General features: G+C 39.6%; 2 protein-coding genes across 9 annotated transcripts in view; one reads left to right on the top strand and one right to left on the bottom strand.

Annotated features, from left to right (window-relative positions):
• Positions 1–212: 212 nt before the first annotated feature.
• LOC105390501 (zinc finger protein 660) lies at positions 213–11417 on the bottom strand. 4 transcript variants are annotated; one of them, XM_048627376.1, is made up of 6 exons: positions 11130–11417; positions 9765–10863; positions 9358–9396; positions 7775–7889; positions 6885–7031; positions 213–488 (listed from the first exon to the last, which is right to left on the bottom strand). In XM_048627376.1, the coding sequence occupies exons 1-6, from the start codon at positions 11262–11264 to the stop codon at positions 317–319; spliced, it is 1707 nt and encodes a 568-aa protein (XP_048483333.1). In that variant the 5' UTR covers positions 11265–11417; the 3' UTR covers positions 213–316. The 4 variants fall into 4 exon arrangements, with proteins under 4 accessions (XP_048483333.1, XP_048483334.1, XP_048483332.1 ...); XM_048627377.1 differs by lacking the exon at positions 9358–9396 and adding an exon at positions 8497–8535; XM_048627375.1 differs by lacking the exon at positions 7775–7889 and having other exon boundaries at positions 214–488; positions 9243–9396.
• A 430-nt stretch (positions 11418–11847) lies between these two features.
• LOC105390500 (pyruvate carboxylase, mitochondrial) overlaps positions 11848–14801 on the top strand; it is a 32394-nt gene continuing 29440 nt past the window's right edge. For 4 of the 5 annotated variants that reach the window (XM_048627238.1, XM_048627239.1, XM_048627237.1 and 1 more), the window contains exon 1: positions 14076–14208. The gene's annotated coding sequence lies outside the window, so the exon portion shown is untranslated. Of the gene's footprint in view, positions 11995–14075; positions 14209–14801 lie in introns of those variants that run through there. The other variant, XM_048627236.1, reaches the window with a different exon arrangement.

Raw genomic sequence — 14801 nt, 5'->3', positions numbered from 1 at the left:
AGTACAGTCAGCTGCATAAGTAGCTGTACACTTCTGTACCTTGTCAAACTCACAAACTGCCTATTCAAACAATGACTGTTTGATATGTAGTCAATTTGACAAGGTACTACAAAAGTGTATTGCTACTTATGCAGCTGACCGTAACTATATCTCGGTATCTACTTTTATTTATTTACAAAGTAAACGTAATACCTATGTACATATATGCATAATAATATTGATAACGCACTCCGGCAACAACAAACATTATAGATTGAAAATTTGGCAATAATTGTTTTCTTTAAATATAGTTAAAACTTAAAACGTGGTTAAAACTTTAACTTCCATTCGTCAAAAACTCGCTCTCAATACCACTTTCACCATCTTTGTCTAATTTTAAATCCGATTTATTATTTTTCTCTGCTTCTAACTTGGATGCGAGGAAATGCTCTGATATGTGCTGAGTGAGCTCGGATTTCAAACGGAAGCCTTCTGTGCACTGATCACATCTGTAAAGAAAACATATTTCTATATAAGTATTGGTAGCTGAGGAACACCGATTAAATAATAATATTACATACTACAATTATTACAAATAATTAAATATGGTATAAACATTAGTTTAAAACTATAATTCATTTATATTTTGGAAGATATTTCAATGTCGCATCTCACGTGCGTTTTTTGACAAGTGCTGCCATCTGTACGTTTTATTTATAACTTGAAGTTACCCTGAACTATGACCTTAATTTTATTGTGAAGCTTCCATGTGACGAAGATGATTGCGTTCTAACAGCCGAGGGGAACAGACGTGTCCGCTGACCGCTCCTAGACCCCAACACGTGTTGACCGCTGCCCGCCGCGCATACTGTGCAATCCGCTCGTAAAATCCCTTTGTTTCGCGAGCATTTGTTTGTCGTTCAAAACGAAAGCGCCTAAAAAGTGTACTGTGATCTGATCTTCAACTGCAAATATCACTAAAGTAGAAGCCATTAATTTATACCGGGTTCCAATTTAATTACCTAACGTGCGCGCGAATCTAGTGTGTGTTGTGAATTGTGTTCCTGGGCAGAGTGATACGGCTCCTCTACAGGCGCGAAGGAAGCCCGCCACCTACCGGCAGCATCACACCCAGAAGCAGAACCTCGTGTGAATTTGGTGAGAGAATTCCAACTACGATATAGATACCGAGACCGTACAGTATGGCACTGGTGCTGCCAGCCTGACACCAAGAATCACCAATTATCACAACAATTGCAGCTTGACTTACACACAGTAGAAGTACACTTTTGAATCCCTTCAAAACAACAGACTCATAAATATTAAAAGCCTTTTAAATATTTACATATTATAGTTTGAGCTAACACGGATAAAGCCCGTCCTTTAGATCCCTTAATAATTGTGTATATAGGTAACTTAACATACAACACATTTAAAATAAATAAATTCCCTTCTGCAACAGTGAGGTAACTTCACTAAGCAAAACGTGACGTTTTATGCATGCTCTTTTCTAATACATATAGGGACGGCTGACTTACAGTGACACCACAAGGCTACCCAACGAAAACCGACTTTTTCATAGATTCAAGCTACTACCATACATAGAATTTAAGCTACTACCAACCCAATACATATATTGTAATTTAAACTTGCACATATTAAGCCCCTAATAATAGAGTTCTCTTAAAAAATTGCATTGCATAACTAGGTAACCTAACTAGGCCCGATCACCTCCTACACAACATCAAAGATAATAAGTCCCCAACAGCAACAGTGTGGTAATTTATCGTTCGTGGTGTTTTATACATGATACCGATATTCTTACATATAGAAACGGCTGAATTCAGGCAACATAAGCATATCTAAAACTACCAATAACGGATACAAGGGTGCCCGATCATAAAGAGGATCGTAATCATAAAATCAAAGTTACTAGCAACTCATTCAGTTGCAGAAACAGCGAATGTAACAGTACCTACCCTAAAACAATAATAGCTTACACAATATAAGCCCTATTGTGCAAACACATGTCAGTCTTAGGATCATAAACTAATATTTTTCCACAGTGAACAAAACTCGTAGTAATAAGCCCTTTTTCAGAAACAACTAATCACAAGAAGAACATCTGCAAACCATAAAATAGACGCAACCTGAAACAAAAGAGTAAAAAGTATCGAAAGCGGACAAAGCCCAACAAACTCGGTAAAACATAATTCCCACAGTATAACAAAGGCATTTTAAAATGGAGGTAATAAAAATGCTAGGAGACGGAAACTGTCTGTTTAGAGCCATAGCTCATCAAATAAATGTATTGTTTCATATAACTTTTGACCACACCGCTATACGCAGGGACCTAGCTGGATACATCAATGAAAACCAAATGGACGATAAGATCCGATTAGCTATTAGTACGCCAAGTGAAGCTGCTTATCAAACATATATAAAGGATCTATACAAAGATGGTGTCTGGGGAGGAGAAGAGGTCATTATAGCTGCAGCAAACTTCTACTTAATAAATGTAAATGTTCACCAGAAAAACTCCGCTTACCTATCGTACCAACCAGACGAACACTGGCAAGCGGTGGGATCTATTAATATCCTCTTTGAAAGTAACCACTACGACAGTATTATATTTTCGCCAGAAAGTCAATGTAATTCCTCTACGATTCTCACAAAAACACAAATAACTCCCGCCACTATAACACCCGAGTCCTCCCTGAGCCCTGACAACTTACCTGATGACACTGGCTACACACTACTGAGAACAAAGCCAACAACTAACCAACAAATAAACATCAAGAACCTCAATGTAGCCACATGGAACGTAAGAGGAACGACTAAACCAGATAAAAAAAATAAAATCGACACGGAACTTCATACTAGGAATATACACATTGCTGCAATACAGGAAACCAAAATGACAAACGGAACGTACGAATCTAAAAATTACACATGGCACCTCAGCGGACAACATACGGCAGCCCACAGAGGCCTGGCCATACTTATTAATAAAAATTACAACATCTCTCTTTGCAAATCTTCATCGGAAAAGGATGTTATGACAGCAACTGTAAAAGTTCAAAAAGAAAACAACAACTATGAATATATCCATATCATAACGACTCATATCCCGAGCAGTACCCAAAAAGCCCTAAAATCATTTAACAACCTGAGATTCGCCATTCGGAACCGGAACAAAAACCACAATACTATAATTCTAGGAGACTTCAATTCACACATCGGACTCAAGGACACACAAACACTATTTAAAAACAAACATATTGGAAGGAACCTTCACCACGAGCGAACCAACTCAAACGGAGAAATATTAATAGATACGGTACAATATGAAAATCTCTTAGTGGAAACAAGTAAAGGTCGACACTCCTGTAAGATAACTTGGCAATCGGGAAAAAACACGTCTCAAATAGATCACATAATTACAACCGACCCATCGCGCCCAATTTTCCAATATATTAAAGGTGTATGGCCACGTACAAGAATATCAGACCACAAACTCATCTGGGGCCAAATCCGTAGCATAGAACCATACAACCTATCTAAACCATATCAATACCAGATACTAGATGGTAATAGCCAAAAGGAATTTAACTACAAACAACTGAACTACGACGCACTCTCTAGTGAAAAAGTTAAATCGAAATTTCAAAGTACCATTCTCCGGGGCATGCCCAACAACCAAGACAAATCCAATAAGGACCCAGTAATGGATTGGGAATCCATCACAAATACAATTAGAACATCAGCGAAGGAAATTCTTCAAATTAGAACTGTGCCTATAAAACCAATTAGAATAGCTAGCGCTAATCTACAACAAGCAAAATTCTTGAAATATCGACACCCTGGAACTAAAAAACACTACCCAAGTATAAGAGAATGTAGGATGAAGTTAAAACAAGCAAAGGAAGAACATGAAAGAAAAGCATGTCTGGCCTTCTTCTCGGACCTCAGCAAAAAACACCCATCGCAACGGATGAAAATCATTTACCACTTCTTTAGAGACCACAAAATGGACCTGCGAAAAAAGAAAAAACTGAATTACATACCCATGAATCGGTGGGAACAAGAATTACGGAAATCAGAAGGACCCCGAGTTGAGCTCACACCTGATGAAGACCCAGCGCATCTCGGAAATCCACCGACTACGGATGAAATTATGGACATATTAAATAAGATGCGAAATAAAACAGCACCTGGCGAAGATCAAATCGTCATTGAGCTATATAAAGCACTCCCCTTAGACATGCTCGAGGAAATTACGAAACACATCCAACAAGCCTATATATATAACATAATACCGGATTCATGGAATACTACAGTTCAAGTCCCAATCCCAAAGATTAACAACCCAAAAGAAGCCAATGACTACAGACGCATATCAATATGTAATAATATCTACCGAATATACGCTACATTCCTACTAGCTCGCCTAGATGAATCAATAAAAGAACCGGGAAGCTACCAAGCTGCGTTCCTGCAAAATAGATCCACTGACGATCACATATTTACTCTTCGCCGACTCCTTGATGAGGAATGGAGAGAAGGAAATAGGTTATACGTACTTGCAATTGATTTAGAAAAAGCCTTTGACACAGTAGACCTAACAGCACTGCGGGATATACTTCTATCAAGAACAAATGCAGCATTAGTTAACCGGATCACGCAGGTATGTATGAACGAGCGCACGTCTATTAAATGGCTTGGACAACAAACGGCGGAAATTATTAAAGGAAAAGGAGTCAAACAAGGGTGTCCCCTGTCGCCGCGGCTATTTACTATCTTGATAGATGACGTACTTAGGACACTGGAAGAAGAAACACCAGAGATCTATCTCAACCAAGACGAGCAAATTCGACTTCCCCTCATCCTTTCTTTTGCAGACGACCTTATAGTGTTGGCGGACGATCTCAGAAAACTTAACGAAATCACAACAAATATAAAAATACTACTTAGTAGTGTCGGATTAAAGGTAAACGACTCAAAAACTAAAATCCTAATTAGAGACCCTTTTCTAGTAAACCAGCCACCATTCATTCAGCTAGATGGAGTCCTTTACAAACCAGTTGAAGAAATAAAATACCTCGGCACTTACATAAGAAGCGGGTTAAACCGCAGAGAAACCATTAGAAAACGGTGTAAACAGGCAGAGAAAAATGCAAAAACTTTACTTCAATTTCTACAAAAAGCCAACATGGACTGGAAAACTGTACGCCTCATATACAAAATGGTCATTGTACCTGGCATGCTCTACGGACTAAAAGTCGCAGCGCTCACGAAGGCCAATAGATCAAGGCTTCGTCAATACGAAAGATTGATTCTTCACGACCTACTTAAACACGCAAGAAACAAACCACGCAATAAAAAAACAAAAGAAATACTCGAGGGGAAAACCATAACAAAGCGACTAAAATGTCATAGAATTTGTTATTACGGACACGTCCTTCGACGAGAGCACCCACACCTTTTGCATGCGGCCCTCAGGTATAAAGCCCGTAAGAAAAAAGTGGGCCGACCTATATACACGTGGAAGGACTCTTTACAACAAGACATTGCGAGGTCCAACAGAACAATGCCTGAATGGGTCAACCTAGCGCCCGACAGAGAAAAATTCAAGGCAGCAGCTAACGAGATACTAAACGAAAGTGAAACTGACACGGACCTATCCGACGAGGAACAACAAACCACACCACCAGTCACGTGAACACCTGGCACCAACACCCACAATACAAACACGCATCACATCAACGACATACCGCAGCTAAACCTATCTCAACCTCTAAAGGACTGGAACAGGATATCAGACCCGAGCAGCAGCAGCACGAAGAAGCATGAATCACTAATACCCAGATATGCCAAGAAGGCTAATAACAAGTTACGCTCTCCACAAACCTTATTCCTACCCGTACCCTACCTCCTATATTGGCTTATTAGGGTGCATACTCGGTCGATTATACTCACTTTCCTTACCTATCCTTGAGCGTGTGTTCCCCCTCCCTTTAAAAAACTATGTGCTGCCTGGTTGGCCTGGCGTAATCCAGGATGCAGGGTAACTCCTGGCTGGGTTTTGTGCAATACATACATACATACATACGAAGCTTCCATGTGACGAAGATAGGTGTCGCTACAGGTCTAATACCTAAATAAGTTTATACAAATTACTGGATTAATAATATATCCGCGGAAATCGACTAACGATAATCCGATGTGTGTGAACCCAGCGAGCCAACTTTCGATTGACAAAATACGAAGTTTCGGAGCGTATAGCACCGCAGCATTCCGAATTCAAACCGTTTCTCACACTGCCCCGCATCACGCTGCATTTTGCATGCATTGTATATAAACGCAGATGAGTTTTCAGGGTGGTGTTTGTCTGGCGTGTGTTCTATAAAAATTAAGATACTTGCCGCAGGGAGCCTAAGATAAATTTTCATGATTCTACTACTTTTATAGCTTAGTGGGACAGGTTCAGTGGTAAAGTTATGACATATTTATGTTTACATCTTACTTGTACAAGTGGTCGCCGACGTGCGACCGCCGGTGCCTGGCCAGGTCGTTGCTCTGAGAGAACGCGCGCGATCAGAACTCACACAAACTTATCCATTATTCCAACACGACTCTATGCCACAACATTCTATACCCTATAGACCTTTTTGCGCGATTATCCGCGCAGCTACTGGTTCGGCAAAAAGTATGAGTAGTTCAACTGATCACCATTACCAACGACCTTATTGCTTATTATAATATCATTACGACCCATCACGTCCCCACTGGCGCACGGGTCTCCTACCAATGAAGGAAGGGTTTAGGTCTAGTCCACCATGCTGGCCTAGTGCGGCTTGTATGTATAACTATAAATATTATTTAAGTAAGTAGGTATATCTTACTTGTACAAGTGGTCGCCGACGTGTGACCGCCGGTGCTTGGCCAGGTCGTTGCTCTGGGAGAACGCGCGCGTGCAGAACTCGCACTTGTATGGCTTCTCGCCGGTGTGGATGCGGTAGTGACGCTTTAGATGGTCTTTTGTTGTGAATCTGGAAGAAAAGAAAGAGATTTTTACGAAAGTGGAAAGAACAGTTTTTACTGTACCTAGGTACAGTCAAATTTGGTAATTTCCTCTATTAACATCGCCAGCAAAGTAAAGATGAACTCAAGAAAACTTAATCACAGAGCTTCTTAGTAAATAAATTTAATATTCTTATTAAAACTATCAATTAAATATCTTGTCGAGACTCGAGATGTTTCTTTTATGCCGACATTTTATCTTGTTCGTTTATTGTTTATCTAACGCAGACGCTGAGATCGCCCAGTGCACACTTTAGGGTTTATGGAAATGCCAGTTTTTGTTTGTACTGCCTCTCTTTGCTCAGCTATTTAAATTTCAGAAATGTGTGCAAGTTTGTAAGGCCTCGCTTCGCTCGGTTCTTTGTGGTTTGGAAAGTTAAATGGCAACTTTGTATTGCCTCGCTTGACTCGGTTCTCTAAGCTTCAGGGTATGCAGGATTGACATGTATGGGCTCGCTTCGCTCGGCTCTTTACACTTTAGGGAATCCCAGTTAGGTTTGTTTACACACACGGTACATAAGGTTTTGAGAAAAACGGGGTTGGTGTGTATGTAGGGGCGCACAGTGGACGGCGAGCTGTGTTGCGCTCACCGTCCACCTCGTCGCCACTGTTGGCCTGAGCTGGGTGGAGACCAGAGCGGTTGCTGCGGACGTGCACGCCCTCTGTGCCAATGGGGTACTTTAGGACAGCGACAAGAGTGGGAGGCACTCATTTCATGGGGCACTTGTCGCACGGGTGCGGCTTGACCCCGAGGTGCCTCATCCGGTGCTTGTGCAGGGTGGTGGACTTGGTGAAGGCGGCGCCGCACTGGTCGCACGTCCACGCGACTTGAGCTCCCCTGGAACATAGCTAGTGGGAGACACTTGAGCTCCCCTGGAACACGGCTAGTGGGAGACACTTGAGCTCCCCTGGAACACGGCTAGTGTACTAAAGTCGTCGAGATATAAGAGGAGCGTTTGGACAGCTACAAAATGTATGGTATGACAGCTGGTGTCAAATCTAAATCATAAAAATCTAAACAATACGGGCCTTACCACAAAAAACCCTAAAGACTGTTTAACGAGTGTTTAAAACAGAATTTGACAGTTATTGTACGAGTTTGACAGCGCTAAACACCTGTTAAATACTGTCTAAGTTTTTGTGGTAAGGCCTTAAGTAACTTTTGATACTTCAAAAGCTCTTTTTTCTTTCACCCGTTAAATAATAAGCCTGATTAAATGTGTCTTTTTATGTATTTCATCAAGTAAATCCAGAGTAAATAGCAAACTGTGTAGCTGTCCAACCGGCCTATTATATTTCGCCCGTCTAAACACACTCACTTCATAGGGCACTTGTCACACGGGTGCGGCTTGACCCAGAGGTGCCTCATCCGGTGCTTGTGCAGGGTGGTGGACTTGGTGAAGGCGGCGCCGCACTGGTCACATGTCCATGCACGGAGTCCTGTGTGGGTCACGCCGTGGGACTTGAGCTCCCCTGGAACACGGCTAGTGGGAGACACTTGAGCTCCCCTGGAACACGGCTAGTGGGAGACACTTGAGCTCCCCTGGAACACGGCTAGTGGGAGACACTTGAGCTCCCCTGGAACACGGCTAGTGGGAGACACTTGAGCTCCCCTGGAACACGGCTAGTGGGAGACACTTGAGCTCCCCTGGAACACGGCTAGTGGGAGACACTTGAGCTCCCCTGGAACACGGCTAGTGGGAGACACTTGAGCTCCCCTGGAACACGGCTAGTGGGAGACACTTGAGCTCCCCTGGAACACGGCTAGTGGGAGACACTTGAGCTCCCCTGGAACACGGCTAGTGGGAGACACTTGAGCTCCCCTGGAACACGGCTAGTGGGAGACACTTGAGCTCCCCTGGAACACGGCTAGTGGGAGACACTTGAGCTCCCCTGGAACATTGCTAGTGGGAGACACTTGAGCTCCCCTGGAACACGGCTAGTGTACTAAAGTCGTCGAAATATAAGAGGCCCGTTTGGATAGCTACAAAATGTATGCGATGATAGCTGGTGTCAAATCTAAGTCAGTAACTCTTGGTGCTTAAAAAGCTCTTTTTTCTTTCACCCGTTAAATAATAAGCCTAATTATGAGTCTTTTTATGTATTTCATCAAGTAAATTGCAAATTTGTGTAGCTGTCCAAACGGGCCTATTATATTTCGCCCGTCTAAACACACTCACTTCATGGGACACTTGTCACACGGGTGCGGCTTGACCCCGAGGTGCCTCATCCGGTGCTTGTGCAGGGTGGTGGACTTGGTGAAGGCGGCGCCGCACTGGTCGCACGTCCATGCACGGAGTCCTGTGTGGGTCACGCCGTGCGACTTGAGCTCCCCTGGAACGTTAGCAAACAAGGAGTTTAAAATTAGAGCTGTAGAGTCACAAAAAGCCCTTTTTCGAACGGAGAGTAGTTTATAAAAATTGCCATTTATCAGAAAATGTTATGTTTATACAATGAATAAAAGCATTAATTTAATTAATACATATTATAATATTCATAGTATTTGACAGGGGGAAATTACATTAAATTACTTGAGTGTAATATATGTCGTTTTGAATTCAAAGGTTCAAGGCTTCACTTAGTTAAAAGACAAGGTGTTTATAAGGTAAGTACTTTTGATTTGATTGTTAAATTGAAACCTTCAAAAGTACTTGCCTTAAAAAGCTACTAAAAATATGATAATTCTTTCAGAAATTACTTACCTTTACTTATAAATCTTTTTGGACACAAATTGCACTCAAACGGTTTTTCGCCATTATGCCTCCTTATGTGCTGTTTTAAGTTGTTGCTAGAATCAAACCTCTTCCCACAGGTTGGACATAAATAAGGCCTATCCCCAGTATGTATTTTTATATGTGTTGTCAATGCTGATTTGTGTGTAAACTCTTTTGAGCAAATAGCACACCTGTACGGTCCAGAGGATATTCCCTTATGCTTATCCAAGTGTGATAATAAGTCAGACTCTTTTACAAAGGCCTTCTTACATAAACAACACTTGTATGGTCTATTCACATCATGTGTTAGTTCATGACGTTTTAAATGACTTGTCTTCTTAAAAACTTTTCCACAAATTGAACATGCAAGTACCCTGCCAGGTTTTGTGTGCTTCTTTTTATGTGCTGCCAACGAATGGGCTGAGTCAAATGTGCATGAGCAAACATCGCACAAGAATATGTCTGGTTCTTCTTTCTTTATTTCTTGGTTGTCGTTCACACCAATATCACATATTGCTCCAAGTTTCACATCTCCTATTTGATTATGTTCGATTATTAAGTGACTAGTCAATAAAGACATCCTGCGGAAGCTTTCAGGACATAATACACAGGGGAATTGCTTCTGCTTTGTATCATGGATTAGATTATGTCGTAACAGTCTATTATGGTGCTTGAATGATTTACCACACACCTTGCATGTGAATTCAGACTTGATACGTTCGCCAGGATGCTCTGTTCTTATGTGATTCCTCAAGTGAATCAGTTTCCTAAATACTTCAGAGCAAACGTGGCAGCTGAAATTTTTTGATTTCTTTTTTTCTGTTACTTCTGCCTCTGTTCTACAGTACTCTTGCTTAACCTCTGATTCAGTTTCATCTGTATAATCAAAGGAGTAGTCTTCATCACATGGGTAATTTTCAAAGGAGTCTTGCTCTTCTTTGACAGAAACCTCTAGTTTTCCACTGGACAGTGAAGCTCGTAGTTTAGAATCTGCCAGCTCCGCCTGTGCTTTGTAGTCTACAAACATTGTGAGCTGCTTGTAGCATTTTATGCATATTTGTTGAGGTAAACTATCGTCTTTTTCAATCTGAAATAGAAAGAGCAAGTTGATTAAGACAAAAGTAATAATTAAATAGTTATAATATATTTAAATATTTCAAGACCAGGCTGTGAATCCAAAAGGCTCAACTAAGACACTGAGGTTTGTGTGTTTACTTTTGACCATACAATATTATTAATTGACTCATGAGTGTTCTTTAATTTACCGATTTTTGTGTAAGGGCAAAGGGTTTTAAACATCAGGCATATTATCCTTGTTTTAATTAAAGGAAGGTATTTTGCTGAAGAATATACCTTTACAGCTGTGCATGTGCAGAGCACCTCGGCAATAACTAAGCTGTTATAAGTTGCAAACACATCGAACATTTCCAATGAGCCCTCTGTGCAAGTTCGACAGCAAGTCGTCAAATTCTCTGCTTGCAAAGCCATTACGATGTTTATTGCTGAAACAATCACTGTATACTGTAAATACAGGCAGTTTTATAGTATAATTTTCAGCAAATAGGCAGAGTTTATAATATTTTTTCAATTAAAATTGCTTTGTTTTTTGTTTTTCTGCTTTTTGCTACCACTTGATTGACAATAATTGACATTATTTTGATGTTAGATGTCAATGTCATGTTGTGTTACGACAACTGACATTGACAATCAGGAATGACAGAAGAAAGCCTGTTGCTCTGTTGCTGCTTAGTTGCTGCTGTTGCGTAGGAAATCAAACCAATCAATCCTATTCCTAATCTCGTAAAAATAATCACATCGCATCGCCTTTTGAGTTCCAAAACGCACCGTGATGAAGCGTGTTCTTCCATCGACACAACCGTGGGACATACTCTCTATATCAAGTCTCTAGATCCATGGAAAAGCAACGGAAATCTTGAATGATTTGCTTGTAACGAAACGTTTCCTAAATGAAGTTGACAGTGACAGGCCAGCCCATGTCAAATCAAACACAAAAAAAGAAAAAAAAAGTCATTAAAACTGCGATTGCGTAGCCGCAGCCTGTGCCGCTGCCGCAGTTTTTACGTATTTTAAATTTTAATTCGCCTATCTTCGCTGTCTCTGTGTACAAATAATTATAATCAGTGCATAAAATAAATAGTTTAATATACAGGCCTAAATAACATAACTTAGTTTAGTGTCTGCGAGTGTACATTTTAAGGTGAGTCTTATGTTTAATATTTTATAAAGCATGAATTTATTTATTATTTATTTATTATCTGTATTCGTAACCCAATCTATATATCAATATTTAATATCCGGAGAATCTGCAAGTGGGACCTAGATAATTCATTAATTTTAACTCGCTAAAGTTAGGGTAGGAGTTCAAAAAATATGCAAGAAATAAAACTTAAATTTACTTAACTCCATTGGCCTGAGACTAGACTTATTTTTAAACAAGTTAGTTTATTGGTTTTATTTAATAGATAACTATAAATATACTTAAAGTAATATTTGATAAGTTTATATTATTACACCTGGTACTTATGTTGGACGCACTATTGTAACAGGCTCATCTATTATTACATTTGGTTGCTATTTAGACCCTCTAGTTCAGGCACCCATAGGCACCTGTAGGACAGGTAGGCAGCTGTGCTAAGCAACCCTCGTACCTGTTACGCCATGGCCATAGTGAGTGTAGACCAGACGGGAATGTAAAGTAACTGCATGCATGGAAATGCCGACAGTCATGCATTTACTTGCCAGTCCTCGGCTTAAAGTTTGCACAGAAACAGCTACCATGTTATAGACTTCAATGGAGATGCAACCAGTGCTGTCCCCTATCCATCTACCTCACTTTCTAAATTTTGTAGCCTTAGATTTATGAGTTAGATCCTTGAATTTATTATGTTATACTTAATTAGAAAAGAACTGTTTATTATTTCATGAATTGATTTTACTGGTACACTTCCTATAAATAGATATACTAGGGTATTATTCTAGAAGGTATAATGTGTTGGTACTTACTGTGTAGTAGGTCTATGGTATTAACCATAGGTAGGTTAACTCCAATGTCTTAAATTAAACATATAAATATGTATAGGTTCATTATACAGTTACCTACAATGTATAATCATGAATGTCCCACGATTGTGACATTAATACCTATTTCAAGAGATAAATAAATCATGTATATTCCATGACTAATTATAATTATTCTTATTCCATTAGGTGAATAGGTTAATGGCCTCTCTGGCTATTTTAGGTATTGATAAAGATAGTCTAATTCACATTAAATTCTAATGTTACTCTCCAAAGCTTACATTACAGGCAACTTTCAGGTTGAAGATTAGACATTTGACATAAATTTAGACAGTAAAAAAAATACTTATGCATTCTGCTATACAAAAAAACATGCTTTTATATGTGTATCATTTCCCCGTATCATAGCTTCAGCCCATATCCTATTATTATGATAATATCATTCATTTAACTGAGTTTAACCAAATATTTGGCAGATGCTTTGCTTTAGCTTGGATAGGCGGGTCCAATACCGTTCCTCACTACCGCACCTATTGTGCCAACAACTCTAAGAACACACACATTATCGTAAAATTCTGTGTTTCCTACGCAAATGTTAACTTAGGTATAATAGCAACGTTATTTCATGAAATATTCCCTGTAAGGACGTAATATGCGTCAAAATGTAGGTTACGCCAAAAACTAACTTGTGGTCCGAGAAATTCGAGTAGGAATTTATGTTATTTAGGTAGGTATATATCTCATTCTCGCCTTTGACTATACATATTTTGAATAGGTACCTATTTGTTTTGTGTTATAGTTACAGTCTCATCATATAAATGCCTTTGACCTAGGACCTACAGTACCCTCAATGTCGCAAGATCATCTCCGTTGATAATAATATCTATGTATCGTATCACCAATTCACCACGACACACTCCTATATTGCTCATATGTTTTTTTTCACGATTATTTTGTAGCATCCCCTATTACTATTACTTGTTTATGATACCTGTCTATGTTAAAATGTAAAGCAATAAAACACATCGCTTCACATTTGTCTAATAGATTCAACAATCCAATTTGTGAAATCCTGAAAAGTGACCCTAATAATACAACATTAATAAAATAAGAGTTTGAAGGTGAAAGTTAGGGATGACAATCTGGTTAGTACAAAAACGGACCACTTAAATTTTATTTAGTTACCAATAGATGCTAAGTCCCGAGAATATTATCCTCTAACATGAAATCCACGAACTGCTGATGCCTCTACGTCCATTACTTAACTTTCGTTTGCCATTGAACCCTGGTGCTTATGATAAGCGGCGTAGAGGTCACAGTGACCTGGTTCTGTCAGTATCGCGTCGGTGCTCGGTGTGGGTGGACGTGTTGTGGGAACTCGTTTTTTTTAAAGGTATTTATATTTTTTTCTGTCGAGTCCTTTACCTGCTGGTGGATTTTTGCAGAGGTTCGGTCAAAACATCAAAAAGTTTTTTTTTAAATGCCTTGTTTAGGCGTCTCTGGGCAATGTATAAGTCGGTAAAAAGTTTCAGAAGTTTGTGTACTTACTTAGTTTGTTTCGTGTCTGCAACCTTAAAGGTCATTTACATCCGTTCATTCCTATGAAAGTTTATGAGTGTCTACACTATAACTTGGTACTTAAATAATCTAATTAACGTTTCATAACATAAAATAAAACTGCAACAACCGGCAGCCTTCATACGTCCTCTATCAAGTTTGTATCTTTACTTCAAGGAAAATAAATTAAGTATTTTGATTTCGGATAATCTTGTTTTTATAGTTACAGCTATCATAATCCTAATAAGTTAGGAATTACTGCAGTTAGTTTAACCACGACCCGAATTACTGCATCTTTACAGCCTTTCTATTGGTACATGTAACATGTAAGGTTAACCAGATACTTAGTAGTTACCTAGTACGGTACACATCAACAGCACACACTGTTAGGTTTTTCATATCAACAGATATTTTGAATACACCAAATGA

This window comes from Plutella xylostella, chromosome 18, assembly GCF_932276165.1.
Source record: "Plutella xylostella chromosome 18, ilPluXylo3.1, whole genome shotgun sequence".
Taxonomy (NCBI): domain Eukaryota; kingdom Metazoa; phylum Arthropoda; class Insecta; order Lepidoptera; family Plutellidae; genus Plutella; species Plutella xylostella.
This window is presented reverse-complemented; position numbering and strand designations above follow the sequence as displayed.

Bases quoted from the DNA above. Each gene is read 5' to 3' on its own strand.
- LOC105390501 (XM_048627376.1), bottom strand. From the start codon at position 11,264: ATGGCTTTGCAAGCAGAGAATTTGACGACTTGCTGTCGAACTTGCACA. The intron at 10,864-11,129 runs GTATATTCTTCA...TTTCTATTTCAG, and splicing joins GCACATGCACAGCTGTAAAG to ATTGAAAAAGACGATAGTTT. The intron at 489-6,884 runs GTAAGATATACC...TTTTCTTTACAG, and splicing joins GTCGGCGACCACTTGTACAA to ATGTGATCAGTGCACAGAAG.